This window comes from Lagenorhynchus albirostris, chromosome 8 (genome assembly GCF_949774975.1).
Source record: "Lagenorhynchus albirostris chromosome 8, mLagAlb1.1, whole genome shotgun sequence".
In the NCBI taxonomy this organism is placed as follows: Eukaryota; Metazoa; Chordata; class Mammalia; order Artiodactyla; family Delphinidae; genus Lagenorhynchus; species Lagenorhynchus albirostris.
Genome location: NC_083102.1, coordinates 6,601,984 through 6,628,229, shown reverse-complemented (window position 1 = coordinate 6,628,229; position 26,246 = coordinate 6,601,984). Strand labels below are relative to the sequence as shown.

Genomic DNA, 26,246 nt, shown 5'->3' with positions numbered 1-26,246 from the left:
GCAGTGAGAGAGACCCTGCAAAGCTCCTTCCTGGGAACCACACTTAGCATGCCAGCATCAAGCCGCCATAGCTTTGAACTGTGTCTGTGAGCATCTGTGCTTCTTCTCTATCTGTTCTGTGCATCCATTAGCAAGATGTGTCCAAAAGTGATTGCTTCTCCACTTTACGATGTTTCAGCTTACGGAAGGTTTCATAGGGATGTCCTACTTTAGGATAGCTGGGGAAACCTGTATTTGAAACACACCAGGCTGGCTCCTTCGCTGACCATTTCCCCTCCTTCTCAGAGTGGAAAGGCAACAACTTAGGAATGGAGCACGTGTGTGCTTTGGGTGCCGGTTCATTGGTGTGGGTGCTTGAAGGAGCCAGCTAAGCCGTGGGGACGCCCGAAGCAGGCAAGAGGCACTGTCCTCTGTTCACTACTGTCCTCTGTTCACTACTGCGCTCTGTTCACTACGGTGCTCTGACTCAGAAGGGCCGCCTGGCTCTTCGTCTTTTCCGCCTCCCCCAGCACAATGGTCATCACCAGAATGGCTGTGGGACTGGGTCCCACCTAAGATTTCCCAGGTCTTGCATATTCAGACCAGTTGGACTTATAAGACTGGGATAGGAAGGAGGTGGGAACCCAGGAAAAGGACCAGGAGGAGGGGCTACCCACTTGCTCTTTGCTCCCATCCTTCAGGGCTCACTTTACAGGTGTCCTCATCCCGGGAACCTCCTTTGACTTTTCCTGAATTTGGGACGCCACTCCCAAAGCCCTCTGTGCTGGCCCTCAGCCCGCACTCCTCACGTTTCCTGCAAGTTCTGTGAGGGCAGGGTCCTGTCTGTCTTGCTTACTATTGTTTCCCAGTGCCTAGCTCAGGGCTTGGCACAGAGTAGGCACCCAATAAATACTTGCTAGGGTTCTTTTTGGTGATAGTGCCATTAGAACTGGAAAAAAAGCCTCAGCCCTCATCAACACCAGCAATCTTTTTTTTTTTTTTTTGCGGTACGCGGGCCTCTCACTGTTGTGGCCTCTCCCGTTGCGGAGCACAGGCTCCGGAGGCGCAGGCTCAGCGGCCATGGCTCACGGGCCCAGCCGCTCCGTGGCATGTGGGATCTTCCCGGACTGGGGCACGAACCTGTGTTCCCTGCATCGGCAGGCAGACTCTCAACCACTGCGCCACCAGGGAAGCCCCAGCAATATTATTTTAATGAGAAAGCAGAGGCCCAGGAAAATGAGGACTCTGCTGCAAGTCCTACAAGAGGCTGAGGAAGGGTCAAAGGTAAGACTTCTGATTCCAAGTCCAACACGTTCCCCCATCATCCCACCCCTCCCAGTCACTGCCAGCCAGCCCAGCTGTCCTGCCAGTCTAGGCTGGGGAAGCACAGCTACAGAAACGTCTGCACCCATGGTAAAGAGAGAACCTATGGGAAAGTGTGATGCGAAAGCAACCTTCATCTGTCACTAACATCCTTCCTCCTGCTGCCAGGCAGAGTGGCAGGTGGAGCTGCTGTTCTGAGATCCCCTTGGGAGAGCTGCAAACAGAGGCAGAGCCCTGGAGCTCCAGAGCCCTTGGCGGCACGCTGTCCCCATAGGAATGGCCAGGGGCACACTGTCCCCTCTCTTTGCATTCCCTACAGTTCTAGCCTTTGACACCTGGCATGAGAAATGTATATTGATGTTTCTTCCTTGTCAATTTGAGCTAAAGGCAGGGAGCAAGATGGTGATTTAGCAATTAGCTGGATCACATTTTGATTTGATAAAGGCCATTACCGGCAGTTGGCTAAATTTAACTCACGCAGGATAGGAAGGGAAGGGGTGTCTGTGTGTGGATTAAGGTGGGTGAGTGGATGTGAAAAGTCTGGGGTTCCATCCCCCCAACTCATTTCACAGCCCCAGAACCTTCAGATTGTAATTTTAATGAAACTTTCAGTACACAGATCACCATTCTTTCCCTCCCTCGTAGAGGTTCCTGACTCAGTCTTTGGTCAGGAGTGTCTGCTTTCCGATGGGGTCTCTGGGTGGGAGATTTCCAGGAACTCAGGCCTGAACTGTTCCTAGCAAGGATTCACTCTCAGCACTGTTTTTGTCCCAGAATGTCGAAGCCGGTTATCCTTTCCAGACTTCTCCCCAGCAAGACAGAGAGGGAAGGAAAATGGCCAGAGGCTGTCCAGGCCGTCGTGCTCCTCCGCCCAGGAGATGTCGTCGGGCATGGGTCTCTGGAACCAGTGAACAAAAGAAGGCAAAGGCAGGGTCCGGCCTAGAACGAGGCTCAGAAAAAGAGCGGGGATGCCACCACCTCGGTGGGAGTGGGCCAGACGGGAGCCAAGAGGTCAGATTCGGAGGTCGGGTGGGCGGCGCCGCCGTGGATGCGCTGGTGTCGCGCCAGGTGGGTCTTGCGGCTGAAGCTCTTGGCGCACTGAGGGCAGGAGAAGGGGCGGGAACCCGTGTGGACGGCCTGGTGGCGGACCAGGTTGGTTTTGGAGCTGAAGCTGCGGGCGCACACGGCACAGGCGTGGGGCCGACTGCCTGTGTGCACCGCCTGGTGGCGGCCCAGGTGCGACTTGCGGCTGAAGCGGCGGCCGCACTGCGCGCAGGCGAAGGGCCTGGCGCCGCTGTGGGCCCTGGAGTGGGCCACCAGGTTGGGCCGCGAGCCGAAGCGGCGGCCGCACTGCGCGCAGGCGAAGGGCCGTTCGCCCGTGTGCACCCGCCGGTGCCGCGCCAGGTGCTGCCCGTGGGCGAAGCCGCGCCCGCAGTCCGGGCAGAGGAAGGACCGCTGGCTCGCGGGAGCGCCCGGGGGCGCCGGTGTGCTTCGGGGCGCGCAGGCCGAGGGCTCGGTGGCAGCGGCGGGGTCCACGGTGGCGCCCAGTGTGCACTCGTCGCACCCGAAAGGACGCCCCTCGTCACGGTGCAGACGCTGGTGCATGGCGAGGTTCTTCTTCCAGCCGAAGCTCAGGCCGCAGTCGGAGCAGGAGAAAGGCTTGGGCCCGGGAGGGGACGGAGTGGGGGACGGGGCAGGGGACGTGGGCGAGGCGGACGCGTCGGGGGAGGATGGGGCGCGGCCGGCCGCCTCGTGGACCCTCTGGTGCCGCACCAGGTGTTGCTTGTGCGTGAAGCTGCGCGCGCACTGCGCACACTGGTAGGGCCTCTCGCCCGTGTGGATGCGCTGGTGGCGGATCAGGTGCGTCTTCTTGCGAAAGCGCTTCTCGCACTCGGGGCAGGGGAAGGGCCGCTCGCCCGTGTGCGTCTTCTGGTGCGAGCCCAGGTGTATCTTCTGGCTGAAGCGCTTGCCGCACTCTGCGCACGGGAAGGGCCGCTCGCCCGTGTGCGTGCGCAGGTGGCGGGTCAGGTGGGCCTTCTTGCTGAAGCGCTTGCCGCACTCGGAGCACGGGAAGGGCCGCTCGCCGCGGTGGCTGCGCTGGTGCAGCAGCATGTGCGCGCGCTGCGTGAAGCTGCGGCCGCAGTCCGGGCAGGCGCAAGGGCCCTCGCCGCGGTGCAGCCTCTGGTGCAGCCGCAGGGTCAGCTGGTCGCGGAAGCGGCGCTCACACTCCCCGCAGCCATAGGGCTTCTCCGAGGTCGGAACCCACCCCGCCAGCGCGAGCCCGCCCAGTGCCCCTGGGGCCCCCGGCTCCAGCTTATAGGCGGCGGCCAGAGGCCCCAGGTCAGGTGCGGGAAGGGGGCTGGGGAGTAATGACAGATGCTGGGGCCATTCCACCTCCTCTCCTGCCTCGTGATCTTCCGCCTCCACCTTCACCTGCCGAATCATCCACTCCTCCCCTGAAAGATCAAAACAAGGCGAGTCTGTTAAGCCCCACATTTATTCATGCGCCGTTTATCTGCCAATACGACCACCACTTCCTGGAGCCCTGAAGTCTAGCTTCTGCTCTTTCCACTGGAAATTCCTGGGAATGACCAAACCCAAAGATCACTGAAAGTCTTCCTCGCGGGCTCTGCTGCGGGGACGCTTTCGCCCCGGTTTGCCGGCCTCCCTGCCTCTGGACTAGCCTCCCCTTACTCCCCCTCAAGGTTCAGTCCTCAGGTTCCTGTCCCGGCTCATATGTCCACGTGGCCCCCCAGATCTTTCTGTTCTGGAACCTCAACCTCTCATCCCCAGTTGAGCAACTCCCCTGCGTGTCCTGCGACCTGGTTACAGCTCAGCAGGCCTACCGCCAAACACCCCACCTTCCCAGATCTACCCCGCTGATGTCAACGGTAGGTCTACAGCCTCCTTCTCCCAGCGGGCTGGACTTGGAACCTTGACCTTCACCTTTGATGCCCCCCTTGCTCTCTAACTCCTCCCCAGTGGACACTGAGTACCTCTGCGTTCCTTCCTGTGGTTTCTCAAAGTCTCCCCCTGCTCATACGCCCTTTGCTGCTGCTTCTAGGGCCAGGTGGGAAATCCCAGTTTAAGAAGAGGATTGAGTTTACAGGACTTGGAGGACCAATAGATGGTACCACCGCTGGAGAAGCAGGGAGGGCCCTCTGAGGGAGCAGGTTGGAGATGGGTTCCCCTGGAGCTTTGCCCACTCTTGGGCACTGCAATGGCCCGGCCAAGAGGAAGGAGCTCAGGACCCAGACCGGGAGTGTCCCCCCCTTGGGTTCTCCTCTGCCACTCAGCAGCAGTGTGACCGTGGTTGAGTCACTCAATCTCTTTGAACTAAGTGTGTTAGCTCGCTTAGGCGTAAAGGTTGGACCAGTTCACGGTTCCTAAATCTGGTGCCACGTCATAATCTCCTGGGCAACTTTCACCAAATGCATCTATGGGAGCCGGGCCCGTGAATCTGTTCTCTTTCTTTCAAGCTCCCAAAGTGATTCTTGTTTGAGAACCTTTGTACCGGCTGATCGGAGGTCCTGTCTGGCTCTAAACGTCTGTAATAGCCTGAGCCTTGGTTACATTCCACGTGCACCATCACAATTAGATTTACTCCTGGTTTCCTTTATCCATCCGTCAGTTCCAAACAGCTATTTATCATACTGTGATGTCGCTTTCATTTTCACTGTGCCACTCTTCTACTAAAGAACCACCCATAGCTCCCTATTATTTAGAGGATAAAGTAAGTTCTAGCTGCATCTGAGGCTCACGCCAACCTAGTCCAACTCTCTTAATACTCCCAGGCATAAACCCCTCACTTCAGGCAAGCTGGTCTTCTGTAACCCCAGTCACATGTCAACTTCCCTAGTTCGAAGTCTCTTAGCCTAGAATGTTTTCCCATCCTCCACCCTCACCCTCATCCAAGCTGGAGTCTACACCTCTCTCAATATGCAGCACAAGTCAACAAAACCTTTGACAGATCCAACGCACGAGGATCTCATATAAACACTTAAGTGCTGACACTTTTACACTTCCTTGTGGCGTGCCTTTATTGTTATTTGTTCTTTTCATTTTTTATCCTGGCTCACATTGGTATCAGATTTCAGTTTCTGGACGGCAGGCATCTTGTGTTCTGTTTCTTTACGCGCCTAATGAAAATGAGGGTTGCCATCAGGTACTGAGTGCCAACTGCAGATGAAGCACTGTATACGCTCTCTCACAAACCTTCACAAAAACCCCTGTGCACAAGTGAGTCTTATTTCTCGTGAACAAGCTGAGGCTCCTCTAGCCTATCCAAGATCGCTCAGGCAAAAACTGTGGAGCAAGGATTCAAACCAGGACTGTGTCACTCTAGAGCCCCTCTTCCCGCTCTACCTAACACAGCCTGGACCTAGTGGGCACGAAATAAGCCCCTGTGGAATAAGTGACATCACTCAGGCAGAAGGGGATAAAGCTGGTGGTAGTGGAAGGAAGTGACGGGTAGGACTGTGGAGAGAGAACGAACTGTCTGATCGCCTTGCGTATGGGGGAGATGCGTCAAATACAGCAGATTCGGAGCATCTGCGTAGCACCGAGATCAGTGGAGATTTGGGGGAAGGAGCGTGTCTGGGGAGAGACAATGAAAAGGTTGATCAACGCCATGTGTCTTCCTGGCAATCATATTTCAAGTTGTCAACAGGAATGAACTTTGGGGGAGACAGGCTGGGAAGTTAAGGCTTCTGGAGGATGTTAAGGTGAGAGTGTGTTTCTCTTTGGTGGCCAGCCTCTCTGACTCCTGTTGTCTGTGGATGTAGAATTCCCTCTGCGTGCTGAAGCTCTACAGCAGAAAGGTGCCAGGGCCTGATTCATCTTGGGTTGGGAGGGCCTGGGGGGGCTGCCTCCTCAGATAGCAGCTCGGGAGCTGGCAGGCCCCTGCTCCCTCCGCCTGGCCCCCTGGTGGGACGGAGAGCTGGGGAGACTCACCTGGGCAGGAGCCCATGGGCTCAGCCTTCCGTGGTGCACATGCCCGGCCTCCTCTGCAGGGAGCTTCAGCTTGTTCAGTGGGGGCACCTTCCTCTGGTCTGGGGGCCTCGCGCCCTGGCAGAGAACAGGCTACCTCAAGGATGCCGCAGACATCAGAGATGGACAGAGCTCCCCACTGGCGCTAGGAAGCAGGGGCTTTTGACACCCCGGTCCCAGCCCCACCGGCAGGATTGCATCCCACATCATACCTGCAGGGGCTGAATTCCCAGCTGCCCCAGGGCAGCCTCAGGCTCCTTCAAGCAGGGCAGCTGCTGAGGCCGTGCAGGTTGCAAGAGCCACAGCTGTGAGGAGTTTCTGGAATATGTGTGTGTAAGATAGTGGAAGCAAGGAAGGGTCCCTGCCCTGAGGCTTACATGAGGCTCCTAGGAGGGGAGATGGGGAACCTCCCAGCCACCAGATGGACTCCAGTTCCAAGGCAAATCATTAGAGGAGATCGGGGTGTCAGAAAGCCAGGTCCACGCCTGCCTTAGGCATCTTCTCCCCGCATCTGCTTAGCTGCCTCCCTCACCTCTTTCCAATCTTACTTTCCCAATGAGGCCTACTTTCACCCCACTATTTAATCCTCCAGCCTGCCCCGCCCCTACCTGCAGTGGTCTCAGGCTCCCTCACCCTGCTTTATGCCCCCAAAGCACATAGCCTCTTCTAACACGGGTTATAAGTACACTTATTTCTACATTTGTTGTCTGTTGACCCTCTGCCCTCACTAGGATTAAGCTCCTGGAAGGTAGGGATCTTTGTCTCCTTGGTCACTGAGGTATCCTGAATATCTAGAATAGCATGGAGCACGTAGTAGGTGCTCAATAAACACCTGATAACAAAGGAAGGAAGACTCTGCCCTGAGCCACCTTCCCTGGTCCCCACTTACTTACCTGAGCATTTGCCCAGCGCTCTCTCTTCCCGGGGAGGGGACATCTGTTCCTGGGCATTCTGGGACTCTTCCCCAGGCTCACTTTGGGGGGCCATCTCCGGCTGTCCCACAGAGAGTCCTGTTACAGGCAAAAGGATGGGTCCAAGTAAACCACAAAGTACAGAAGAGGTGATCAAAGATGGGGGGGTCTTCCCCTTCCCAGCCCACCCAATGGGTTTTCCCCATGTGCTCAGGAAGGAAGGGTCTCTAACTAGGACAAGGGACAGCCAGGCCCTGCAGTGGCTTGGCCAGGTATCGACCTCAGCCCCCTTGCACTGCGTCAAGGACAGGCGACAGAAGGAAGAGAGAATAGATTTAAATATCCTGCTGTTCTGTGAGTACTAGCACAACCTCCAACATGGACCAGGCATTCTTCCTGATGAAACCGAAAAGGATGCTGCCCTAAAGAAAGGCTCCTCGGGTCTCCGGGGTATCAGGGTGGCAACCTCCTGAGGATGCTCTGCTGTCTGAATTAGGGAAGCAGCAGGCGTAGTATGCTCTTGAATCCTCCTATTCCCCTGCCCCCCATCCAAGTTCCTTCAGTTCTGCTGGCTCACCCAGGGACCTGAGGGCCTCGAAGGTCTCTCTCATGGCAACCCAGGATAACTCCTCCTGGGGATCCGGCCACAGACCCTAAGGAGAAATACAACCTTGTTCAGATTCTTCTCAGCTTCCACCTGGGTCCTGGCTCTGCCCAACCTCTCCCCGTCAGCTATCTCCAGGAGCTCCAAAGGTGATGTCCTCAGGTACAGGTGAGGGAAATGAGGGAACGTGGATTTCAGAAAGCAGAGACCTTTGAAGGTGGACCAAGGCGAAGGCCTTGAAGCCGTTTCTGAAGCTAAGCTCAGGTCAGCTCTGGAAATCAGCCTGCCACCCTCACCTGCAGGTCTCTCAGAGCCAGCACCGGCCCTTCAGCGCTCCCCACCCCCCAGGGCCCTTGCCTGGGGGTGTCAGGAGTCAATCGATTCTCTGGGGAGAGGGTGGAGGGTGGGAGACCGGAGGGGAGAGCGGGGAACTTCGTCTCCTAGGCCCTCCAGCTGTCATTGCAGGAGCCGGTGAAATAGTAGCCGGCCTAGGGACGGAGGTGAGTATCACTACTGGGCAACTGGTGGGGAGGCTCTCGGAGGAGGGTCCTCACCGGAGGCAGGAATAACTCTGGCTTCACCTCCCCCAAACCATCGCCCCTCCCCCGCGGGGCTTTCCCAGGCTTGGACACCCGGCCCTCGAGCCGCCTTCGCGGCTCCTCCTCCAGCGGATCCCCTGCCCCTCCCCCAGCAGACTCCCCTCCCCCCCAGTCTCTGGCAGCCTTCCCTCCACCCTCCCCTCTCCCGCTCCCTCCGCCTTCCGCCCTCTCTCCCCACGGAAGCTGGCTGGCTGTCCAGCCCCGCCCCCTGCCCCGCCCCTCCGGCTCCTCCCCCTGCCCACAGCCTGCCTGCCAACCCCTCTCGGCCCCCTAGGGTCTGCCCTCCGTAGCCACCGCCCCCCTGACCCTCAGCTGGGGCAGCCTCCGCGGCAGAGCTCCCCTCCCCCTCCCCAGGCTCAGGGCCGCCTTTCCCTCCCCTCCCGGTTCTCCCCCGGCTCCTTCCCCCTCCCCGGCCGCAAACCCTCTCCCTTCCTTTCCCCCTCCTCTTTTCCTTCCTCCCCAACACCGCCCTCCTCCTCCCGGCTCTCCCCTCCCCTCTCCCTCTCCTCCCCCACTCTGGTTTCCTTTCCTCTCTTCACCTCAGTTCCCTTCCCCCCCCCCGCTCCCCAGCCCTCCTCCTCCTCTCCCCACACCACCCTCTCCCTCCCTCCATCCTTCCCTCCTGCAGCTCTCCTTCCCCTCCGAGGCCCCGTCTCCCTTCCCCCTCTGCCTCCCCAGCGGGCTCTCGCTTCCCTTCCTTCCTGGTCCCCACTCCCCAGAACTGCTCTTCCCCTCCCCCTTCCAGTCCGCCCCCCCGAGCTCCCGCCTAGTCGCCCGGCCCCCAGCAAGCCTCGGGTCTCGGGTGTGAGGCTCAGCGCTCCCTCCGACTGCCTCGCCGGCCCTGCCCCTCCCCGCCCCTGCCTCCCAACCCACCTCCGCGTCCCTCCCCTCCCTCTCCGGGGCTCCGTTCCCCATTTCTGCTCCCCACTGACTTCTCACCCCTCCCAAGGTTTCCTGTCGCCCAGACCCCTCCCACCCCCCTCCCCGCCTCCGTCTGTCCCCCGGAGCCCCTCCGCCTGGAGCTCACTACACGTCCCGACGCCCTCCCGGCTCCCGGGCTCACCTGTCAGCGCCCTTCTCGCGCCCCTCCCGAACGCCCGATCCCCGCGCCTCGACTCCCGCCCGTGCCCCTCGGCCCCCTCCCACACTCCCTGCCCCCTCTCCGGAGACGCCCCACTTCCTGCCCTCGGGGGCCTCCCACCCTTTCCCACCTGACTCCCACCCGGACCCCTCTCCCCAGCCCCCGCCCATCCCTCCGGATGCCGCCTCTCCGCTCTCCTCAAAGCCCTGACCCCCGAGCCGGCCCTCCTCCCCGGTCCCATCCCTCCCTTCTCCGGCCCTCGCCGCTCCTCTGCCCTCGCTCCCCTCCAGCCCCACCCCACCCCTGCTGCGCTCCGGGCGCCCGCACCCCCGGGGCTGTCACCTGCGCCGCACGGGCGGTGGCTGCGAGTGCGGGTGTGGCGGGGAAGCGGCGGAGCGCCCGCCCTGGGCGCCTCCACGGTCTCCCCGCTGCCGCCCGGACCCCGGCGCCCCGGCCTCCTGCCCCCGCGGGCTCGGCTCGCGATGGCGCCCGCCGCCTGCAGTCCGGGTGCGGACTGCCCGGAGACTGACAGACTGACAGCCCCGAAACTTCGCGGGGAGGGGAGAGGAAAAGACGCGGAGGGAGCGGGGAAGCGGCGCCCGGGAGGGGGAGGGGAGCGAGGAGGCGGGAGGGGGCAGCGGGGCAGCCAGTGGGGGAGGTCGGGGACAGGGTGCCCAGGAGTGGAGAGGGTGCCCAGCGGGTTAGGCGGGCAGGTGAGGGTCTGGAGGAACGACGGCCCGCAGTAGGTGATGGAAAGTGGGAGCTAAGGACGGGGGAGGGGAAGGGGTGGGGGGAGAGGAGTGCGGGGGGAAGGGGTGGAGGAGGGAGAGGAGGCAAGGAGGAAGGGCACTCGGGCTGCGAGGGAGGGTGCCGGCAGGCGCGGAGGGAGGAGCCAGGGGAAAGGTGGAGCGCGGGGCGTCGGGGGGCGGTGTGGAGTTGGGGGGAAGAGGAGGGGGCCTGTTAAGGGGAAGGGAGCTAGTGTCTGCGCTGCTGTCTTTGAATCTCAAGTGTCCGGCGGAATGTGTCTGCGCCGCGCTCCCGCGGCGGGATCGAGTCCCCGACTGTCGGTCGGTGGGGTCGGTCTGGGAAACTGCGGCCCTGCCCCCGGTCTCCACCGTGATCCCACTCGGATCCACCCAGACCCGTACCCCCCCGCCCCCCACCGATCTTAGACCCACCGCGGGAGCCGGGTCCCTTGGGGGCGGTGAGGAGAGCCCGAAGGAGACCAGGCTGGGCCCCAGTGCCTGCTAAGAACGTGACCTTCGAAGTAGAAATTGGGATTGGGGCTTTGAACCAGGTCACCTGGGAAAAGGCAGGGCTGGCGAGGAGGCGTCGGGGGTGAGGCCGGAGTTGGATGGGGTGAAGACTCCCCGGGGCGGCATCCAGGGGAGCCGCTGCTGACGAGAGGGCAGAGTCCCCTGGGCGTGGTGGGGAGCGGATCCTCCCACCCGGCTGGAAACCTCTGCCAGTCGGGTGTGGAGGGGTGCCCTCAGCCCTCAGACATCCCTGCCCCTGGTTGTGACGTTTCTCTTCAGCTTTGCCACTTGGGCACCCCAACCCCTGAAAGCTCCCCGCATCCCGTCCTCCTCCATCTAAAATGTGGGCTGGTTATTCCAGGCCTCCCTCTCTAATCTCTTTATCCAATCTCCTCTGGGTTCTAGCTTCCTCCCTCCTGGCCTCTTTAGAGGGAAGGATGTGACTTGTATTTCTCCCCAATCCACGTGTGGCTTTTCCGGGAGGGGTGGGGATGACTCGGTGTGAAGAGCAGCCTCCCCTGGCTTCCACACCCCATCACCTGGAGGGGACACCAGGGCACAGAGAAGCACAGCATGCAGCAGGGGCACATCAGCATTTGTTGATGCTTAGGATGAGGGCGACAAGAACAGGTGATGCCTGGAAGAGCACAGGGTGCCTCGGAATCAGCTGTGGAGGGCTCTTCTACCTTCTGTATGGGCTGCTTCAGCCGCTCAGTGTCTGGCCTGGTCATCGGGCTGCAGGACGGCCCTGGGAGCAGAACACATCACTGTGTACCAGGATGGGGCACAGGCACCTCGGTCTGTCCTTGTAAGACCCGCAGCGCGAGTGTGTGTTAGGTGCAGGTGTGCGTGTGTGAGAGGCCAGGTGTGCATGTGTGAGAGGCTGGGAACAGCTGGGTGTCCACGGCCTGACCCTGGACCTTTCCGAGGACCCCCTCCGAGAGCTCCCTGAGGGATTCACTGCGCCTTCTCCTGGCCCAGGACCAAGGGTCGGCCTGGAAGAATGCCTGGCAGGGCTCTGGTTCCCGGCAGCCCCCCCCAACCCTGCCCACCACAGGTGGGGTGACTGTGTGGGATGCCTGGAGGCACGTCAGGATTAGGGGTTGGAGGGTTACAGGATCTGAGGCTCAGGCCACATTCCTGCCTGGGTGTCCTCGCAGCTGGTAACCGGTAACCAGGATGTAACCAGGATTCCCCTGGGGAGCGAGCTGCTGCCCAACCCTCTTCCAACCGGATGGTCTGCTCAGATTATCCCATCCGGTTGCCCTGCCCCAAGGGCTGGGGGAGCTGGCTGCAGGCCCCTCTGCCCCCTGCCCCCACACTTTCTAGCCCAGGCACTCCTCCCTGAGGCTGGCTCTCCTTCCCCTATCTGGGCTTCCTGGTTCTGGATCCCAGGGACCCTAGGAGAGCAGATGGACCCCGCCAGCCACAAATGATCACCCTCAGTAAGAAGTCAGACCGCACAGAGGGAAGGACGCATGCCACCCCCCTGTCCGCAAACAGTCCAATCGCCCTGGAAATCCCATTCCTTCTGCTCACTGACCCTCGTTTCTGGAGTGCTTGGCAGGAGAAGCAGGAAAGGGACAGGGGAGAGGATCGTACACTCAGGATTTGAGGGCTGGAAGGCCGTGGCCCTGTGACTCTTAACACTATTGTGGGGTCACGGCCCCCCTTGAGAATCTAATAAAAGTTATGGAACTGTCATCAGAAAAACATGCACACACACAATTTCAAAGTATGCATGGAGCCCCTGTCCCACCTGTGATTCCCCGGGAGGCCCCTGAGGTTTTTACTGGTAAGGAAATTGAGTCCCAGAAAGAGAGTGTGGCTTGCCCCTGTCCACGTTAATTGGTGGTAGGGCTTGATAGTGTACTATCAGGGACACACGGACCCCCCATCACACACACACACATACTCACTCACTCACTCGCACAGGGAAGGGGATTGTTTCCAGGGAGAGCTGGCCTCAGCTGGCCTCTGAGGGGATTGCGCCATGTGCAGGCAGGTCCAATCTGGTTCTGGGCAGCTGGGCATGGGGCTGAGATAACACCTCCCCAGTGCTACGGGCCTCACGCTCGCTGTCTCAGGCCGCCTTGGACACACTGACCCCAGGCTGCAGTAGCAGCAGTGTGGGGCTGGGGAGGCCAGCCCCAGCCTCTGCTCACCTGCCACAGCATTGGCTCCCCAAAGCCTCACAGCCCCCAAAGGTGACCTGGGGGTCGCCATGCTGCTCCCTGCCCTCCTCTGTGGGACGGCATGGGCACTGGCTAACGGGTAAGCAGCCCACCCTGGGGCTCCTCGGACTAAGGTCCTTCTCCTCCTGCCGCAGGCCCAGGCCCCTCTGGGGCAGCCAGACTCCTTCCCGCACCCCCTTCTCTCAGCCTGCATAACGTAGCCTCCCCCTCAGCTAACTAACTCTCCACGGGGAGTGGGGTCACAGGATAGGGCCTCCCGGACAGATGCGGACAGTGGCCGCAGCTGTCGCTCCCCATCTATGGGCAGGCGGTGGTGTGAGTGGACAGAGACCATCCTGGTGGAGGAGGAAGTAACCCCCCGTCAGGAGGACCTGGTGCCCTGCACCAGCCTCCATCATTACCAGCGCCGGGGCTGGCGGCTGGACTTGACCTGGAGTGGCCGTGTGGGGCTCTGCCCCATCTACAAGTGACTGACGTGGAGGCTGGGCTACCTGCCGAGCAGGAGAGAGCCGTGGGGTGACATCCTTAGAGTAGGGGAGGACTGAGCGGTGACCTGGAGAAGCGGGCATTTGGGAAGCAGGTCGTGGGTGGGCTCCAGAGGGGTGGAGGGTGGGGTTGGGGGATGAGTGGGCACTTCCGTGGGCAGCGCAGGGAGAGTCATGATGCCTGCTCCCCGTGCCCCCGCTTCAGTCCGCCTTCCCGAGATCATTCTCGCTTTGGAAATGGAGACCAAGAAGGGAAAATTACACGATAAAGCCTCTCAGAGAGTAGGTGACCAGACTGAATGTCCCAGGCCATTCCCAGGGATGGGGCTGAACACTAACATCTTCTCCCCTCCCCCTACCTGGTGGACCCAGGACCCCGGAAACCAGGCCTGCTGCACGGAACCTGACGGTGAGGGCTTGCTGCCCAGGCTGGGGGCGGGGGGGGGGAGGTGGGGAGCACCCACTGCACCCTGGGTAAGCGCCTGAGATTAGCCCAGATCCAGGGTTGCCTGGAGGTGGCAGTCCGCCTGGGGAGGGAAGTCCGGTCCAGGCTGACCGTCTGGCTCTGCCCATTCTCTCTTTCTACCCACCACAGCCCTTGCCGAAGCCAGCCTCGAGGGCCACTGCTTTGCCACATGGCTGTGCCAGCCGAGGGCAGGCTCAGCTAACGCTTCTGTGGGGCCTGGAGGAGTGCTGAGCCTGGCCTTGGGGACACAGCTGGCGGGACGGCCACCCCCAGCCCTGCCACAGCTGCTCCAGCCACAAACTCCCCGGTGGGTCCACAGACCCCAGCCTGCGGGAAAGGCACAGCCCCGGCCGTCACCTGCTCCCCTGACAGGCAGTTAGAATGCTTTTATTTTTTAATTATTTATTTATTTTTGGCTCCGTTGGGTCTTCGTTGCTGCACGTGGGCTTTCTTGTTTTTAGTTGCAGCGAGCGGGGGCTACTTTTCGTTGCGGTGCGCAGGCCTCTCATTAAGGCAGCTTCTCTTGTTGCAGAGCACGGGCTCTAGGCACGCGGGCTTCAGTAGTTGTGGCACACGGGCTCAGTAGTTGTGGCTCGCGGGCCCTAGAGTGCAGGCTCAGTAGTTGTGGCGCACGGGCCCTAGAGTGCAGGCTCAGTAGTTGTGGCGCACGGGCTTAGTTGCTCCGCAGCATGTGGGATCTTCCCGGATCAGGACTCGAACCCGTGTCCCCTGCATTGGCAGGCGGATTCTTAACCACTGCGCTACGAGGCTGCAGCCCAGGATGTGTGCCATCAGTTGCTGGACGGTCCATGCAGGGAATGCCATGTCCAGGTACGGGTGGGGGTGGAGGTGGCATCAGGCACTGGAGCGGTGGGAAGGGGGAGTGCTGGGGAGCTGCCAAACGGGGCACCTGATCCAGGCACCAAATTGCTTTGGGCCGTCGGTCAGGGCGCCCCCTCTGGGAGGCTCCTATATATTATCTCTAAGGTTCCTTGCAGTGTTCACCTGTTTGGTTATAAACCCGGGCGTTTTGGAAGCAAGAGGACTTCAGGCGCTGATGAGTACTGGAGAAGGCTGGTTGGCTGAGGGGCTGTCCCGGTTCGGCAGGTGCCCCCTGCTGAGTACCACGAGGCCTTCCTCTTTGCCTACCGTGCTGGAGCCCCAGCGGGCAGTGGGCGGGAGGAGCGGCTGGAGGCCGCGTGCCCCACCTTGGCCAGCTACGCCCAGGATCGTGCGGCGCGACGCATCCACGTGCGCTGGAGGAAGCCCGGCTTCTGCGGTAGGGCTCCCGCCTGTCCCTCTGTGCACAGCCTCTGGCCTCCCCGCTCTGTGGAACTGGGAACTGACCGAGGGCCGTCACGTGGCTCCTGTTTCCTGAGGGGTCCGCCACCCCCTGAGCGCCTCTCTCGGGGGGCTGCCAAGGCCTGCTGGCTCTCCAGCGGCAGCGGGATCTGACGGGAGGAGGGAAGCTCCTTGGGCCTCACAGCCACTCCTGTGCCCGCAGAGCGCCTGTGCCTAGGGGGCCGGCTGTGCTCGGACTGCGCCTGGGCCTGCCCGCCCAGCTGCTCGGCAGTGGGCGAGGGGGGCGAGGGGTCCTGCGGGGAAGAGTGCGTGAGCGGCTGCGAGTGCCCGCCCGGCCTCTTCTGGGACCGCGCCCTCTGTGTGCCTACCGTCCGCTGGCCCTGCTACCACCGACGCCGGCGCTACGACCCCGGTGACACCGTGCGCCAGCTGTGCAGCCCGCGGTGGGTCCACGGGCCTTGCTGGCCTTTTCGCTCGGGTTGGAGGCTCCCTGGTCCCCTCTGATCCCTCCCTTATGCTATCTCCTCAACCTGCCTCCCTTCTGGGGCCTCCCTCACAAGAGACCTGTGACCTCTCAAGGCATAAGTGACGGCCCTGCTTAAAAACCTAGCCGGTGACCTCCATCAGTTGACCTCTAGGGCTAACGGGGAGAAGGGGGTGCTGGGGGAGGGAGGGACCAGGGTTTTGTGGGGGTAGGAGGGCGTCTCCAGCTCGGTCCCTCCCCCTCCACCCCCTCCACTCCACCCCCCAGCCCCCCTCCACGCCCTCCACTCCACCCCCACCCCCTCTCCAGTCCACCCCCCACCCCCTCTCCACTCCACCCCCACCCCCTCTCCACTCCACCCCCACCCCCCCTCCACTCCACCCCCACCCCCCGCCTCCGCCGTGGGACCGATCCGGAGCGCGCTCTCCAGTCCCTCGCGCCCACAGCGTTGGCCGGGACGGCCGCTGGCTCTGCGCGCAGGCGCCGTGCCCCGCCGAGGGCGCGGTGGGCGGGGACGGGCATTACCTCACCTTCGATGGGCGGAGCTTCTCCTTCCGCGGCCGCGCAGGTCGCCGCTTCAGCCTGGTGCAGGTGTCCAGAGGACCAAGTCCGGGAGCGGGGTGTCGTGCCGGAGCGGGGGCCCTCGCAGGGGTGCTATGGGGGAGAAGGGACTGTAAGCAAACCACTAAATAAACAGAATACACAGTCGTCCGGGGAAAAGCTGAGAGAGAAACGACTCTGGAGGGAAGATGGCAGCCGCAGACCCACAAGCCTGCCCTTTGGGTTCTTGCCTCCTCCTTAGGTTCCTGTGAAAGTCCCGCCGTCATCGCCACCCCAGCCCAGGGGCCCAGAACAAAACCCAACCTCACGGTCCTTTCTCACACACGGGACAGCTGGACTTGTCACACGCTACTTCCTGTAAAACAACCCCAGGGGAAATGAGGGTCCTCCTTCCTCCCAGCCCTCCCCCAATAAAGTTAGGTGACTTCCCAGCTCCAGGCCCAGGCCACCTTCTTACACACATAGGCACAAACAGGAGCTCGCACATGACATGCTCACACGTGTGCACATAGATTTAGCGTGTGTGTGTGCACGGGCACACATAGAGACGAGCGTACATACCCACAGGGAGGAGGGAGAGGAGACATGTTGCCCAAACATGCACACACACACCTCCACATGCGGGTGCACGCGAGCACGCACACGCACACGCACACACACGTCACATATGCCAGCCCTTGGTGAGGGTTAAGCCCCTTACCTCACAGAGTCTGGCTGGCTGGCAGGCGGTCAGCGTACGTGCTGCGTGGAAGCTGCCCCAGTGTGTGCCGCTGGTGACCAGCAGAACAGGAGCTGCTCTCAGGGTCTGCCCCACCGCCACCATGTTCCTCACCATCGGCCCCAGGACTTCGTAAAGAGGCCGCTACTGACTGTACTGGAGCACGGGGACTGCAATGCTGGGAGCTGCCTCCACGCCATCTCGGTCTCCCTGGGGGACACCCACGTCCAGCTCAGGGACTCAGGTGGCCTCAGCTCTCAGGGTACCTACCTACCAGGCCTTCTGCTCCCAGCAGCCCTCTGGAGTGTGGCTCAGGCCCCAGGGGCCTCCTGTCATCTCTCCTCTCCCTGTGGACTTGGGCTCTGTCCAGCACCCTCCATCCACACTGCCCTGTGGTTCCTGAGCCCAACTCTCCCGCGACTCCCTCAGCCCAAATCACTGCCTCAACTTCCCCCTCACTCTGCCATCTCTGAAGCAGACATAAAGTCCTGTGGAAATTTCCCAAGGCATCTTCTGCCCCATCCTGAGGGGAAAATACAACTCATAATGTTCTGAGGGATCTGAAAGGCCTCTTGGGGTGAGCGAGGCAGGCAGGCCCCTCCCAGCTCTGGACAGCCAGGGCCCAGTCCCAGCCCCTCCTGCACACTGACTCCAGGGGCAAAGGCAAAGTGGGTGCGAAGGGTCACGTGGGGGTTGTAGGTGGGATGCGTGACCTCCCAGGGGTCACTCCAGTTCCCCTTGCTCAGGGTGGGCAGCCCACCATGACACAGGCCCTCCCCCCTCCTGCCCCAGGTCCTTCCCCTTCTCACAGCCCCATCCTGCAATGTGCCCTCCCCCCACCATCATCAGCCCAGCCCAGCCCTGTGGGGGTGGCCCCCTCACAGACCCCCTATTGCAGGAGCAGTACTGGTGGACGGGCAGGATGTGGTCTTGCCCTGGAGCGGCCCTGGGGGCCTCAGCGTCTCCCGGCGCCTCTTACACTTTCCTGCTGCTGCGCTGGCCTGGGGCCCGCATCCTCTGGGGAGCGTCTGACCCTACATCACCCTGGACGCCCGCCACGCCCTCCAGGTGTGCCAGAGGGCGGGTGAGTGGCTGGGCGGAGCCACAGAGGGCCTGGAACCAGCAGGATGACTTCCGGACTCCTGCTGGCAACGTGGAGACCAGCATTGCCGCCTTTGCTAGCAAGTTCCAAGTGGCAGGTGAGGGAAGGTGCCCCTCGGAGGACAGCGCCCCACTTTCCCGCTGCAGCACCCACACTCAGCGTCACATTTTCGTGGAGGCAGCCTGTGCCATCTTGCATGGCCCAGTCCTCCAGGTAGCCAGCTTGGGGGCACTCCTCCTGTTTGCACCTGGAAAATGGGGTCAATACCTGCCCTGCCCTCCTCCTGGGCTACCGGGAGGGCCCTGGTGCCGTGCCAGGACTGCTGAGCTCTGGGAGGTGGCAGTGGGGACCAGAGAAGACAGGGGAATCCGTGCGGGAGGAGCCGACCCCCTTCCTCGTCTCCCTCCAAGGAATGCCACGGGCTGGTGGACAGGGCACGGTTCCACCTGCGCTGCTTGGCACCTGTGTGTGGCTGCACCCACGGCGGGGACTGCCTGTGCCCCGTGCTCGCTGCCTATGCTCGGCACTGTGCCCAGGAGGGTGCCCTGCTTTCCTGGAGAGACCAGACCCTCTGCCGTGAGTCTGCTCAGCCGGCCAGCCCCATCCCCAGGCTCTTTCTTCCAGCACCTTCTAGGAATGGCTCAGTGGGATCCAATGGCTTTGCAGCAGGGGAGGGTCCCCAGAAGGACCTCTGACCTCGGCAGTTTGCTGGGTTTGCCTTCTTTCAGAGACGTAGGGACTGGCGGGTCCGGAGGGGTGGGCAGAGCAGCAGTGGCAATGCCCCTGACCTGCATGCATCTCTGTGCCCAGCTGTCCTGTGTCCTGGTGGCCAGGAGTACCAGGAGTATGCCCCAGTGTGCGATTGGAACTGTGGGGAGACTGAAGGCTGTGGGGAGCTGGGAAGCTGTGTGGCCGGTTGTAATTGCCCCCCTGGGGCTGCTTTGGGACGCTGAGGGCCAGTGTGTGTCCCCCGGCTCATGCCCCTGCCAGCTTGGGGCCCATCGCTATGCCCCTGGCAGCGCTACCATGAAGGACTGCAACCACTGGTAAGAGCACACACCTGTGGGGGGAGGCAAAAAGCTTGGGGGTGAAGAGGTGGAGCTTAGAGAAAAGGGGCCGGGGATGTAGCTCTGTGGATTCCGGGCCGATGGCATGCACGTCAGAATGACAAAATGCTGATAACTTGCCCTCAGTTGTGGAGCACTTCAGGGCCTGTAAAGCACTTTCACGTATATTACCTTATTTAATCTTACTTTATTCTTACAATAACCTAGTAAGGTAGGAAGAGGAAGAATTGTTCCCATTTTGCAGATGAGGAAACTGAGGCTTGGATAGGCTAAATAGCCTGCAGAGTCACATAGCTTGTTAATGATGAAGGACTAGAACCCAGATCTCTGAATTCCAGGTGAGTGTGGTCCAGAGGCTCTTCAATGGGTTAGGAAGTAAAGGCAAGTTACAGACCTAGAGGGGCTGTGCCGGATTCAGGCTTTGGTGGGTGAGAATGAGACTTCAGTGAAATCCTTTTCCTACCTGTGCTGGGAGTAGGGTTGTTCAATATCTCTGCCCCTCCCCAGAGCCCAGAGAATGGCCTCTATTCGAGTTGGGGCAGGAAAGGGTGACAGTGTCTATCCCAGGTATGGCCAGGTGCTGGAAACACTTCCTGTGCTTGTGACAACTGGGGTCGGGGGTGAGACGCTCAGGTCTCCAGTGTCAGAGCTGGATTTTCCCTCAACGTTAGGGGCTCCAGACCCCTGGGATCCTGAGGTTCTCCCAGGGCAGGTCAGGGGCCTGGAAGTGAGTCTGGGTTTGGGCCTGGCCCTTACCTGCCTCCCCACCTCTGGCAGCATCTGCCAGGAGAGGGGCCTGTGGAATTGCTCTGCTCAACGCTGCGCCCCACCGCGGGCATTCTGCCCCCGTGGGCTCGTCTACATCCCTGGTGCCTCCCTCCTCACCTGTGACAGCCCCAGTGCCAATGGCTCCTGCCCTGCAGACAGCATGGGGGGCTGTGTCTGTCCCCCAGGAGCCGTGTTGCTGGTAAGTCCTGGAGGGGGCTACCCGAACCAGAGCCCTGCCCTGACCCCTGCCTGTGTGTAACTGGTGTGGGGGGGATCAGGCAGTCCGCCAAGGAGCCCTTTGTCCCCGGCCTCTGCTCAGGATGAGGGCTGCGTACCTCCCGAGCGCTGTCCCTGCCGTCACGGTGGGCAGTGGTACCCGCCCAACGCTGCAATCCAGGAGGACTATAACATTTGGTATGCCCACCCCGTGACCTGTAACCCTGTGACCTAGTGACCCCTGGCTAGGGGCTAGGGTGATGGTGGGTGGGATATCCAGACTGGCCTGGACAACCGGAGTCCTCAGCATCTCTCCAAACTGAGGGTCTGTCTGGAGTTGCTTGGAATCTGGACCGGCTGCCTCCCCTGGGTACAGTTCCAGGTCCCTGTCTTCGTGAATCTGCCTCCCCTCTCCCCGTTGCCCACAGGGTGTGCCAGGGTCGGCAGTGGCGCTGCACGGGCCAGCGGTGCGATGGGCGGTTCCAGGCACCAGGTGCCCCCCACCATGTGACGTTCGATGGGCTGGCCCTCACCTTCCCCGGGGCCTGCGAGTATCTGCTGGTGCGGGGCCAGCGGCCGTTTCACAGTCTCTGCCCCGGACCTGTCCTGCGGGGCCAGCGGCATCACCTGCACCAAGGCGCTGACCGTGCGCCTGCAGAGCACCGTTGTGCACATGCAGAGAGGTGGCTGCGACATTGAAGGGTGACGTTGCCAGGGAGGGGCACCCCAGGTGGCATCACAGCTGCGTGGGTAGCTGAGGTCTGCGGTTCCCCGTGTCTCCCCACTGCTAACCATCGGTGCAGTGGGGCTGGTGCCTCTTCTCTTGGCTGGGAATCATAATTCCGGAAGGCTCCATGAAATTAAAGCCCAGAGAGGTCTAATGACTAGCCCCAGGTCACACAGCTAGAGAAGCAAAGGAAAGGTTGGAGGGGAGGCTAGGAGGGCCTCGTGGGGATCTTGGAGCCCCTTTATTCCGAGGCTGAGCCTGAATGTCTCTCTCCCTCCACAGGCCAGGCAGTGACAGTGAATGGGGTGAGTGTAACGCCCCCCAAGGTCTACACGGGCTCCGGGCTGAGCCTGCGCCATGCTGGCCTCTTCCTGCAGCTCGCCACCTGCCTGGGCCTCACCCTGCTCTGGGATGGAGGCAGCCCCCGCCCCCAGCCATCTGACCCCCACCCCGAAGCTCCCCACAAACTGTTCCTCCTTCTCATGTGTGGTCAGAGTCTCCAAATTATGTTTTCATAATTATATTTTTCCTCATTATGAAAGCAATACCTCCTCACCAAAGAAACAGTTTAAAAATACCAAGTTTTAGAGAGAAGAAATAAAAATACATTTCCTGACATCCCACCACCCAAACCCAAGCAGTTGGCGATTTAGAAATAACCGTTACTGAGAAATCAAAGGAGATCAAAATAACCCCCACTGTGGGAAAAAGTCGCCTGCACTGAGGCCTCTGGGGCTGGTGGGTGTCACAGGCCGTCCTGGAGTCTGGAATCCTGCCCTTTGGAGAATTTCCCTACCGCCCCCCCCAACCTGGGTTTAGTTCGGAAGGTAAGCTCTCACTTCTTGCCCTTAGCCCCGCAAAGGTAGGCCTCTTCTATCCCCACCAATCATCACCCCCGAAAGAGGGAGCCAGCGCCCCCTGGTGGGTGGTGGTACTTACCTGGGAAGGTCAAGCAGGCCCACATAATAGGCACCTAGGTCTTCTCCCAGCCCCCTGCCCTAAAGAAGGCCTCCGGGATCCTGTCTCCACAACCCTTCCCCCTGCTGCCCTCTCCGTCCGGGCACCCGGGTCCTGGTGCAGCTGTCCCCCGAGTTCCGCGGCCGGGTGGCTGGGCTGTGTGGAGACTTTGATGGAGACGCCAGTAATGACCTTCGGAGCCGCCAGGGAGTCCTGCCTGGAGCCCACGGCTGAACTGGTTGCCCACTCCTGGTGCCTCAATCCTCTCTGCCCAGAGCCAGGGGACCTGCGGCACCCCTGCGCCGTGAGGATGGGCAGGAAAGGGGGAAGCGAGGAGGGGCAGCTGCGGAAACCCGGGGTGGGGGGGTTCGAGAGGCTGGGTGCTGCGGAGGAGTCTGGCTGGTCCACCGTGGTGTGCCCGGCTGGGCCCGCGCCCGCTGCGGGGTGATGCGGCAGCCGCTCTTTGCCCGGTGCGGTGCGGAGGTGCCCCAGAGCAGCACTTCGAGTGGTGTGTGCGTGACACCCGCAGGTGAGAGGAGCAGGCCTGGGGAAGGGCTGGGCCCGAGCGCTCCCTCCCTCAGACGTGATTCAGGGGGCGACTGTGTGTGTCTCTGCTCGGCCATCGCCACCTACGCAGACGAGTGTTCCCGGCACCACCGCACGGGATCCACGTGCGCTGGCGCAGCCAGGAGCTCTGCCGTGAGTGCCCCACCCTGGGTCCCGGATGCCCAGTCCCACCACACGTTCAGCTCCTTCTAGGATACTTCTAGCCTGAGAGCCGGCCATTCATTCATTCAAGGGCGAATACGTGTGCAGTGCTTACTGTGCGCCAGACACAGTTCATCCCTAGATGAACCAAACGCGATGAAATTGCGGCTCTGTGGAGCGCGCACGTGGCACATAGCCTCGGCAGGGGCTCGGCAAGAGTCTGCGCCACGCACCCCCCGTGCCCTTCTGAGTGTCGCTCAGGCTGGCTCGCCTGCCGCTGTTGCACCCTGGTGCCCTTGCACCTCAGGGACCCAAGCCTCTCTTCTCTCCACCCAGCTCTGCAGTGTGAAGGGGCCAGGGGTATGAGGCCTGTGGCCCCACACGTCCCCCCCCAACCTGCCATGACCACGGTCCTGAGCCTGGGTGGCACTGCCAGGCCGTTGCCCGTGTGGAGGGCTGCTTCTGTCCTGAGGGGACTCTGCTGCACTGTGTGTACGGTCAGAGTGGGCAGAGGGGAGGGGCCCACAAGGCCATGGTGACAGGCCTGGCACAGAGGGCTGCCGCGCCCCTTTTGCCGGAGCCCTGCCCTCTGTGATCTCAGGAGGAGTCTGCCTGGAGCCGGCTTCCTGCCCCTGCGAGTGGCGAGTGGCGAGGCAGCTTCTTCCCCTCGGGCACCGTACTGCAGAAAGACTGTGGCAACTGGTGAGTGGCGGGCCTGGGGGGAGCCCTGTGCCCTGGGCTGGCTGAGCCCAGGACACTGTCCTCAGCACGTGCCGGCAAAGTCAGTGGCTTTCTGGGGATGACGGTAGCCGCGGGGAGGAGCCGGTGCCTGGCTGTGCGGAGGGAGAGGCCCCATGCCAGGAGGGCGGGCACTGTGTGCCCCACGGGTGGCTTTGTGACTACCAGGATGACTGTGGCGATGGCTCAGACGAGGAGGGTGAGTGTCCCGGGTGGCAGTGGCCGAGTGGCGGGTTAGTCCTTGAAAGTGTAATGGAAGCGTGCGTCCTAGGGCAGCTTCCTAAGCTGCCGCTCCTGTTACCAGCAGCTGCGACTTGTGGGCAGGGCTGTTCTGGTTTCTGGGTTTGGGGGCTTCTCTGGGACCCTTTGTCGGCATCCTCAGCCTGCCTGCCCTCCCCACACCAGGCTGTGACACCCCAGGCCGTGGGGAGGGGCAGATGTCTTGCAGCTCCGGCCACTGCCTGCCCCTGGCCCTGATCTGCGATGGGCAGGATGACTGTGGAGACGGGACAGATGAGCAGGGCTGCCCGTGCCCCCAGGACTCACTGGCCTGCGCTGACGGGCGCTGCCTGCCCCCCGCCCTGCTCTGCGATGGGCACCCTGACTGTCCGGACGCTGCTGACGAGGAGTCCTGTTGGGGTTAGCGGTCCCTACCCCGGACTCCAGTCCACCAAGCGTCCCCTTCTGAGAGACCCATCTTGTGGGTCCCCACCTGTCTGCCTCCCCTCCTTCACCAATCCAGCTTCCAGCTGAGAAATGGGCACCTGAGGGTGTGTGAGTGAGGGCACCCCAAACAGTGAGGAGAAGGGGCAGCGCCCTGGGACCAGCGCCTTTCTCTGGCTACAGGGCAAGTGAACTGCACCCCTGGGGAGGTGTCCTGCATCGATGGTGCCTGCGTGGGGACCATCCACCTGTGTGATGGAATCTGGGACTGCCCAGATGGAGCCGACGAGGGGCCAGGGCTCTGCCCGCTCCTCTCTCTGCCCACTCCCCCGGCTGGTACCTTGCCTGGCCCCTCCGCTGTCTCCAGGGAGACTGCACCTACTCCCCAATTCAGCGTCAGCCCCGGTGAGTCTCCTGGAGGGAAGGGGGTGAGAAAATGGGGTCTGGAGGCCTGGAAGGGAGGGGACAGCGCCTCAGAGGGAGGCCTTGGGGCAGATGCTGGGGGTGGGAAGGAGCAGGGCCCAGACTCAGCCTCCTGGAGACACCGGAATGAAGGAAGTGAAGAGGGTTTGCGGGGGACTGAAAGAGTCCAGACTTTATTCCCAGAAGTTCAAGGCCCCCCGTTAAACCGACTGGCGTCTAATGGGAATTCTTGGATGCGGCGGGAGAGCCTTTGGAAAACCAGTAGGGCAGCAAAAAGCGGGAGCGGCCGGACTTGGGGAGGGCCGGGCGCAGGTAGGGGGCCGGAAGGGCCTGGAGGGGGAGCCGAGCCGGAGGCGGTGGAAGGGCCCGGCTGCCTGCAGGCATCCCCGGGCGCCCCGCCGGGGTGGAGCGCGGAAGCCCCCGCAGCGTCGCCGTGCGGCCTCTTCGCGAGCGGCGGCAGCGGTGAGTGCGCCCCGCAGGGATGGCGCTGCGACGGCGAGGACGGCGAGCACAGCCGCGACCGGCTCTGCGCGCCGCACCTCCCGCCCTGCGCCCGCGGCCCGTTCTGTGTGGCCCCCGCGCAGCTGTGCGACGGCGCCGCACACTGTCCCCACGGCTCGGACGGGGACCCCGGCGCCTGCGGTTCGGGGTGGCGCTCGCTAGAGAGCGACTTAGGTCTGGGGGCCGCCGAATCTGAGCGAGTTTTGTCCTCCTTGAATCTTTTCCCGGAAACTTTTTGAACACTCTTGCCCGCCCGCCCAGCCCCGGGGGAGAGAAGAAAGGGCCTTTGTCTTTGCCCGTGTGGAGGGCTGCTTCTGTCCTGAGGGGACTCTGCTGCACTGTGTGTAGGGTCAGAGTGGGCAGAGGGGAGGGGCCCACAAGGCCATGGTGACAGGCCTGGCACAGAGGGCTGCCGCGCCCCTTTTGCCAGAGCCCTGCCCTCTGTGATCTCAGGAGGAGTCTGGGCTGGATGGATTAGAGGGTGGGCAGTGAGTGGCTCTCCCGTAGGGGGTGGGGGGCAGTTTGGGGGGGCTCCCCCCAGCTTCTCCCTACCAGGCCTGGGGGTCCCCTCTGTGTCCCCGTGAGTCAGACCTTCAAGGCCTGGCCACCTGGTGGCGGCTGGGCGCTGTCCACAGGCCCCATCTCCTCCCCTGTGGCCTGCCCCTCCTGGACCCCTCACAAAGGTGTCTGAGCCAGGCTGTGTCCCCTGAGGGTTTTGCCTCATGCCCCCAGCCCGTGCCTCCGGCTGCCCCGCCCTCCTCTGCGGCCTCCTGCCCCCCTGCGGCAGCCTCTTCCCCTGTGGTTTGGCTCCCCAGCTGTGCCTGAACCCTGAGCAGCTCTGCGATGGGCTCCCCGACTGTCCGCAGGGCGAGGATGAGCTGGGCTGTGGTAGGCACCCTGTTCCCCTGATGGAGGCCACGGCTGGCGGGGCCCTGGGAGGTGACTCTCACTCCCACCTACCTGTTTTCTCTCCTCTTCCCTTCAGAGGGGCTGCCAGTCCCAGGAGGCCCCAACAGGACAGGGCTTCCCGGCCCAGAATACTCCTACCCGGATGGCCTCTGCCTCGGTTTCCAGCTGGTGAGGGTGGGGAACGGGTGGTGCGGAAGGTAGAGCCGCTGTGCCCCCAAAGCGAAAGTCGCCCTGACCCCGTTCCCTCCCCAGGGGGCAGCCTGACTGTGAATTGGCGGGGGAGGCAGGGCCCTCCTGGGAAGAGCAGTGCTGTGAGGCCTGGGGCCCCTGGAGCCCATGGGCGCCATGCAGCCAGACGTGCGGGCCCGGGGTGCAGGGCTGCAGCCACCGCTGCTCCCCGCCCAGCCTCCCGGTGCTGCGGCACTGCCCGGGCCCCGAGCACCAGACTCAGGCCTGCTTCACGGCCGCCTGCCCAGGTGCGGGGTCCTGGGCACCAGGAGGCCAGTGGGGTGGG

At 62.2% G+C, this 26,246-nt stretch overlaps 2 protein-coding genes across 11 annotated transcripts in view; one reads left to right on the top strand and one right to left on the bottom strand.

The window, feature by feature from the left end:
* Positions 1–1,884: 1,884 nt before the first annotated feature.
* On the bottom strand, positions 1,885–10,236 carry ZNF467 (zinc finger protein 467). 10 transcript variants are annotated; one of them, XM_060156414.1, is made up of 6 exons: positions 9,829–10,236; positions 8,103–8,294; positions 7,780–7,855; positions 7,185–7,301; positions 6,256–6,369; positions 1,885–3,758 (listed from the first exon to the last, which is right to left on the bottom strand). In XM_060156414.1, the coding sequence occupies exons 3-6, from the start codon at positions 7,811–7,813 to the stop codon at positions 2,254–2,256; spliced, it is 1,770 nt and encodes a 589-aa protein (XP_060012397.1). In that variant the 5' UTR covers positions 7,814–7,855; positions 8,103–8,294; positions 9,829–10,236; the 3' UTR covers positions 1,885–2,253. The 10 variants fall into 10 exon arrangements, with proteins under 10 accessions (XP_060012397.1, XP_060012398.1, XP_060012401.1 ...); XM_060156415.1 differs by lacking the exon at positions 9,829–10,236 and adding an exon at positions 9,469–9,503; XM_060156418.1 differs by lacking the exon at positions 8,103–8,294.
* A 268-nt stretch (positions 10,237–10,504) lies between these two features.
* LOC132524950 (SCO-spondin-like) overlaps positions 10,505–26,246 on the top strand; it is a 33,873-nt gene continuing 18,131 nt past the window's right edge. The window contains 39 exon segments of the mRNA XM_060157548.1: positions 10,505–13,016; positions 13,245–13,403; positions 13,795–13,873; positions 13,875–13,896; positions 14,018–14,102; positions 14,104–14,226; positions 14,644–14,719; positions 14,996–15,167; positions 15,393–15,633; positions 16,121–16,265; positions 17,080–17,197; positions 17,852–17,922; positions 17,924–17,984; positions 17,987–18,023; positions 18,064–18,268; positions 18,466–18,631; positions 18,866–18,981; positions 18,983–19,101; positions 19,900–20,089; positions 20,210–20,304; positions 20,535–20,672; positions 20,674–20,789; positions 21,116–21,248; positions 21,892–22,006; positions 22,008–22,100; positions 22,199–22,274; positions 22,277–22,319; positions 22,372–22,447; positions 22,450–22,489; positions 22,835–22,846; positions 22,849–22,986; positions 23,100–23,143; positions 23,145–23,200; positions 23,266–23,435; positions 23,642–23,875; positions 24,083–24,304; positions 24,749–24,964; positions 25,809–25,917; positions 25,985–26,208. Coding sequence (XP_060013531.1) covers positions 12,967–13,016; positions 13,245–13,403; positions 13,795–13,873; positions 13,875–13,896; positions 14,018–14,102; positions 14,104–14,226; positions 14,644–14,719; positions 14,996–15,167; positions 15,393–15,633; positions 16,121–16,265; positions 17,080–17,197; positions 17,852–17,922; positions 17,924–17,984; positions 17,987–18,023; positions 18,064–18,268; positions 18,466–18,631; positions 18,866–18,981; positions 18,983–19,101; positions 19,900–20,089; positions 20,210–20,304; positions 20,535–20,672; positions 20,674–20,789; positions 21,116–21,248; positions 21,892–22,006; positions 22,008–22,100; positions 22,199–22,274; positions 22,277–22,319; positions 22,372–22,447; positions 22,450–22,489; positions 22,835–22,846; positions 22,849–22,986; positions 23,100–23,143; positions 23,145–23,200; positions 23,266–23,435; positions 23,642–23,875; positions 24,083–24,304; positions 24,749–24,964; positions 25,809–25,917; positions 25,985–26,208 — 4,585 coding nt within the window. The 5' untranslated portion in view covers positions 10,505–12,966.

Excerpts from the sequence above, each read along its gene's own strand:
- ZNF467 (XM_060156414.1), bottom strand. The coding sequence starts at position 7,813 with ATGAGAGAGACCTTCGAGGCCCTCAGGTCCCTGG. Across the intron at positions 7,302-7,779 it reads CGAGGCCCTCAGGTCCCTGG|GACTCTCTGTGGGACAGCCG; the intron begins GTGAGCCAGCAG and ends TGCCTGTAACAG. Across the intron at positions 3,759-6,255 it reads GCCCATGGGCTCCTGCCCAG|GGGAGGAGTGGATGATTCGG; the intron begins GTGAGTCTCCCC and ends TTGATCTTTCAG.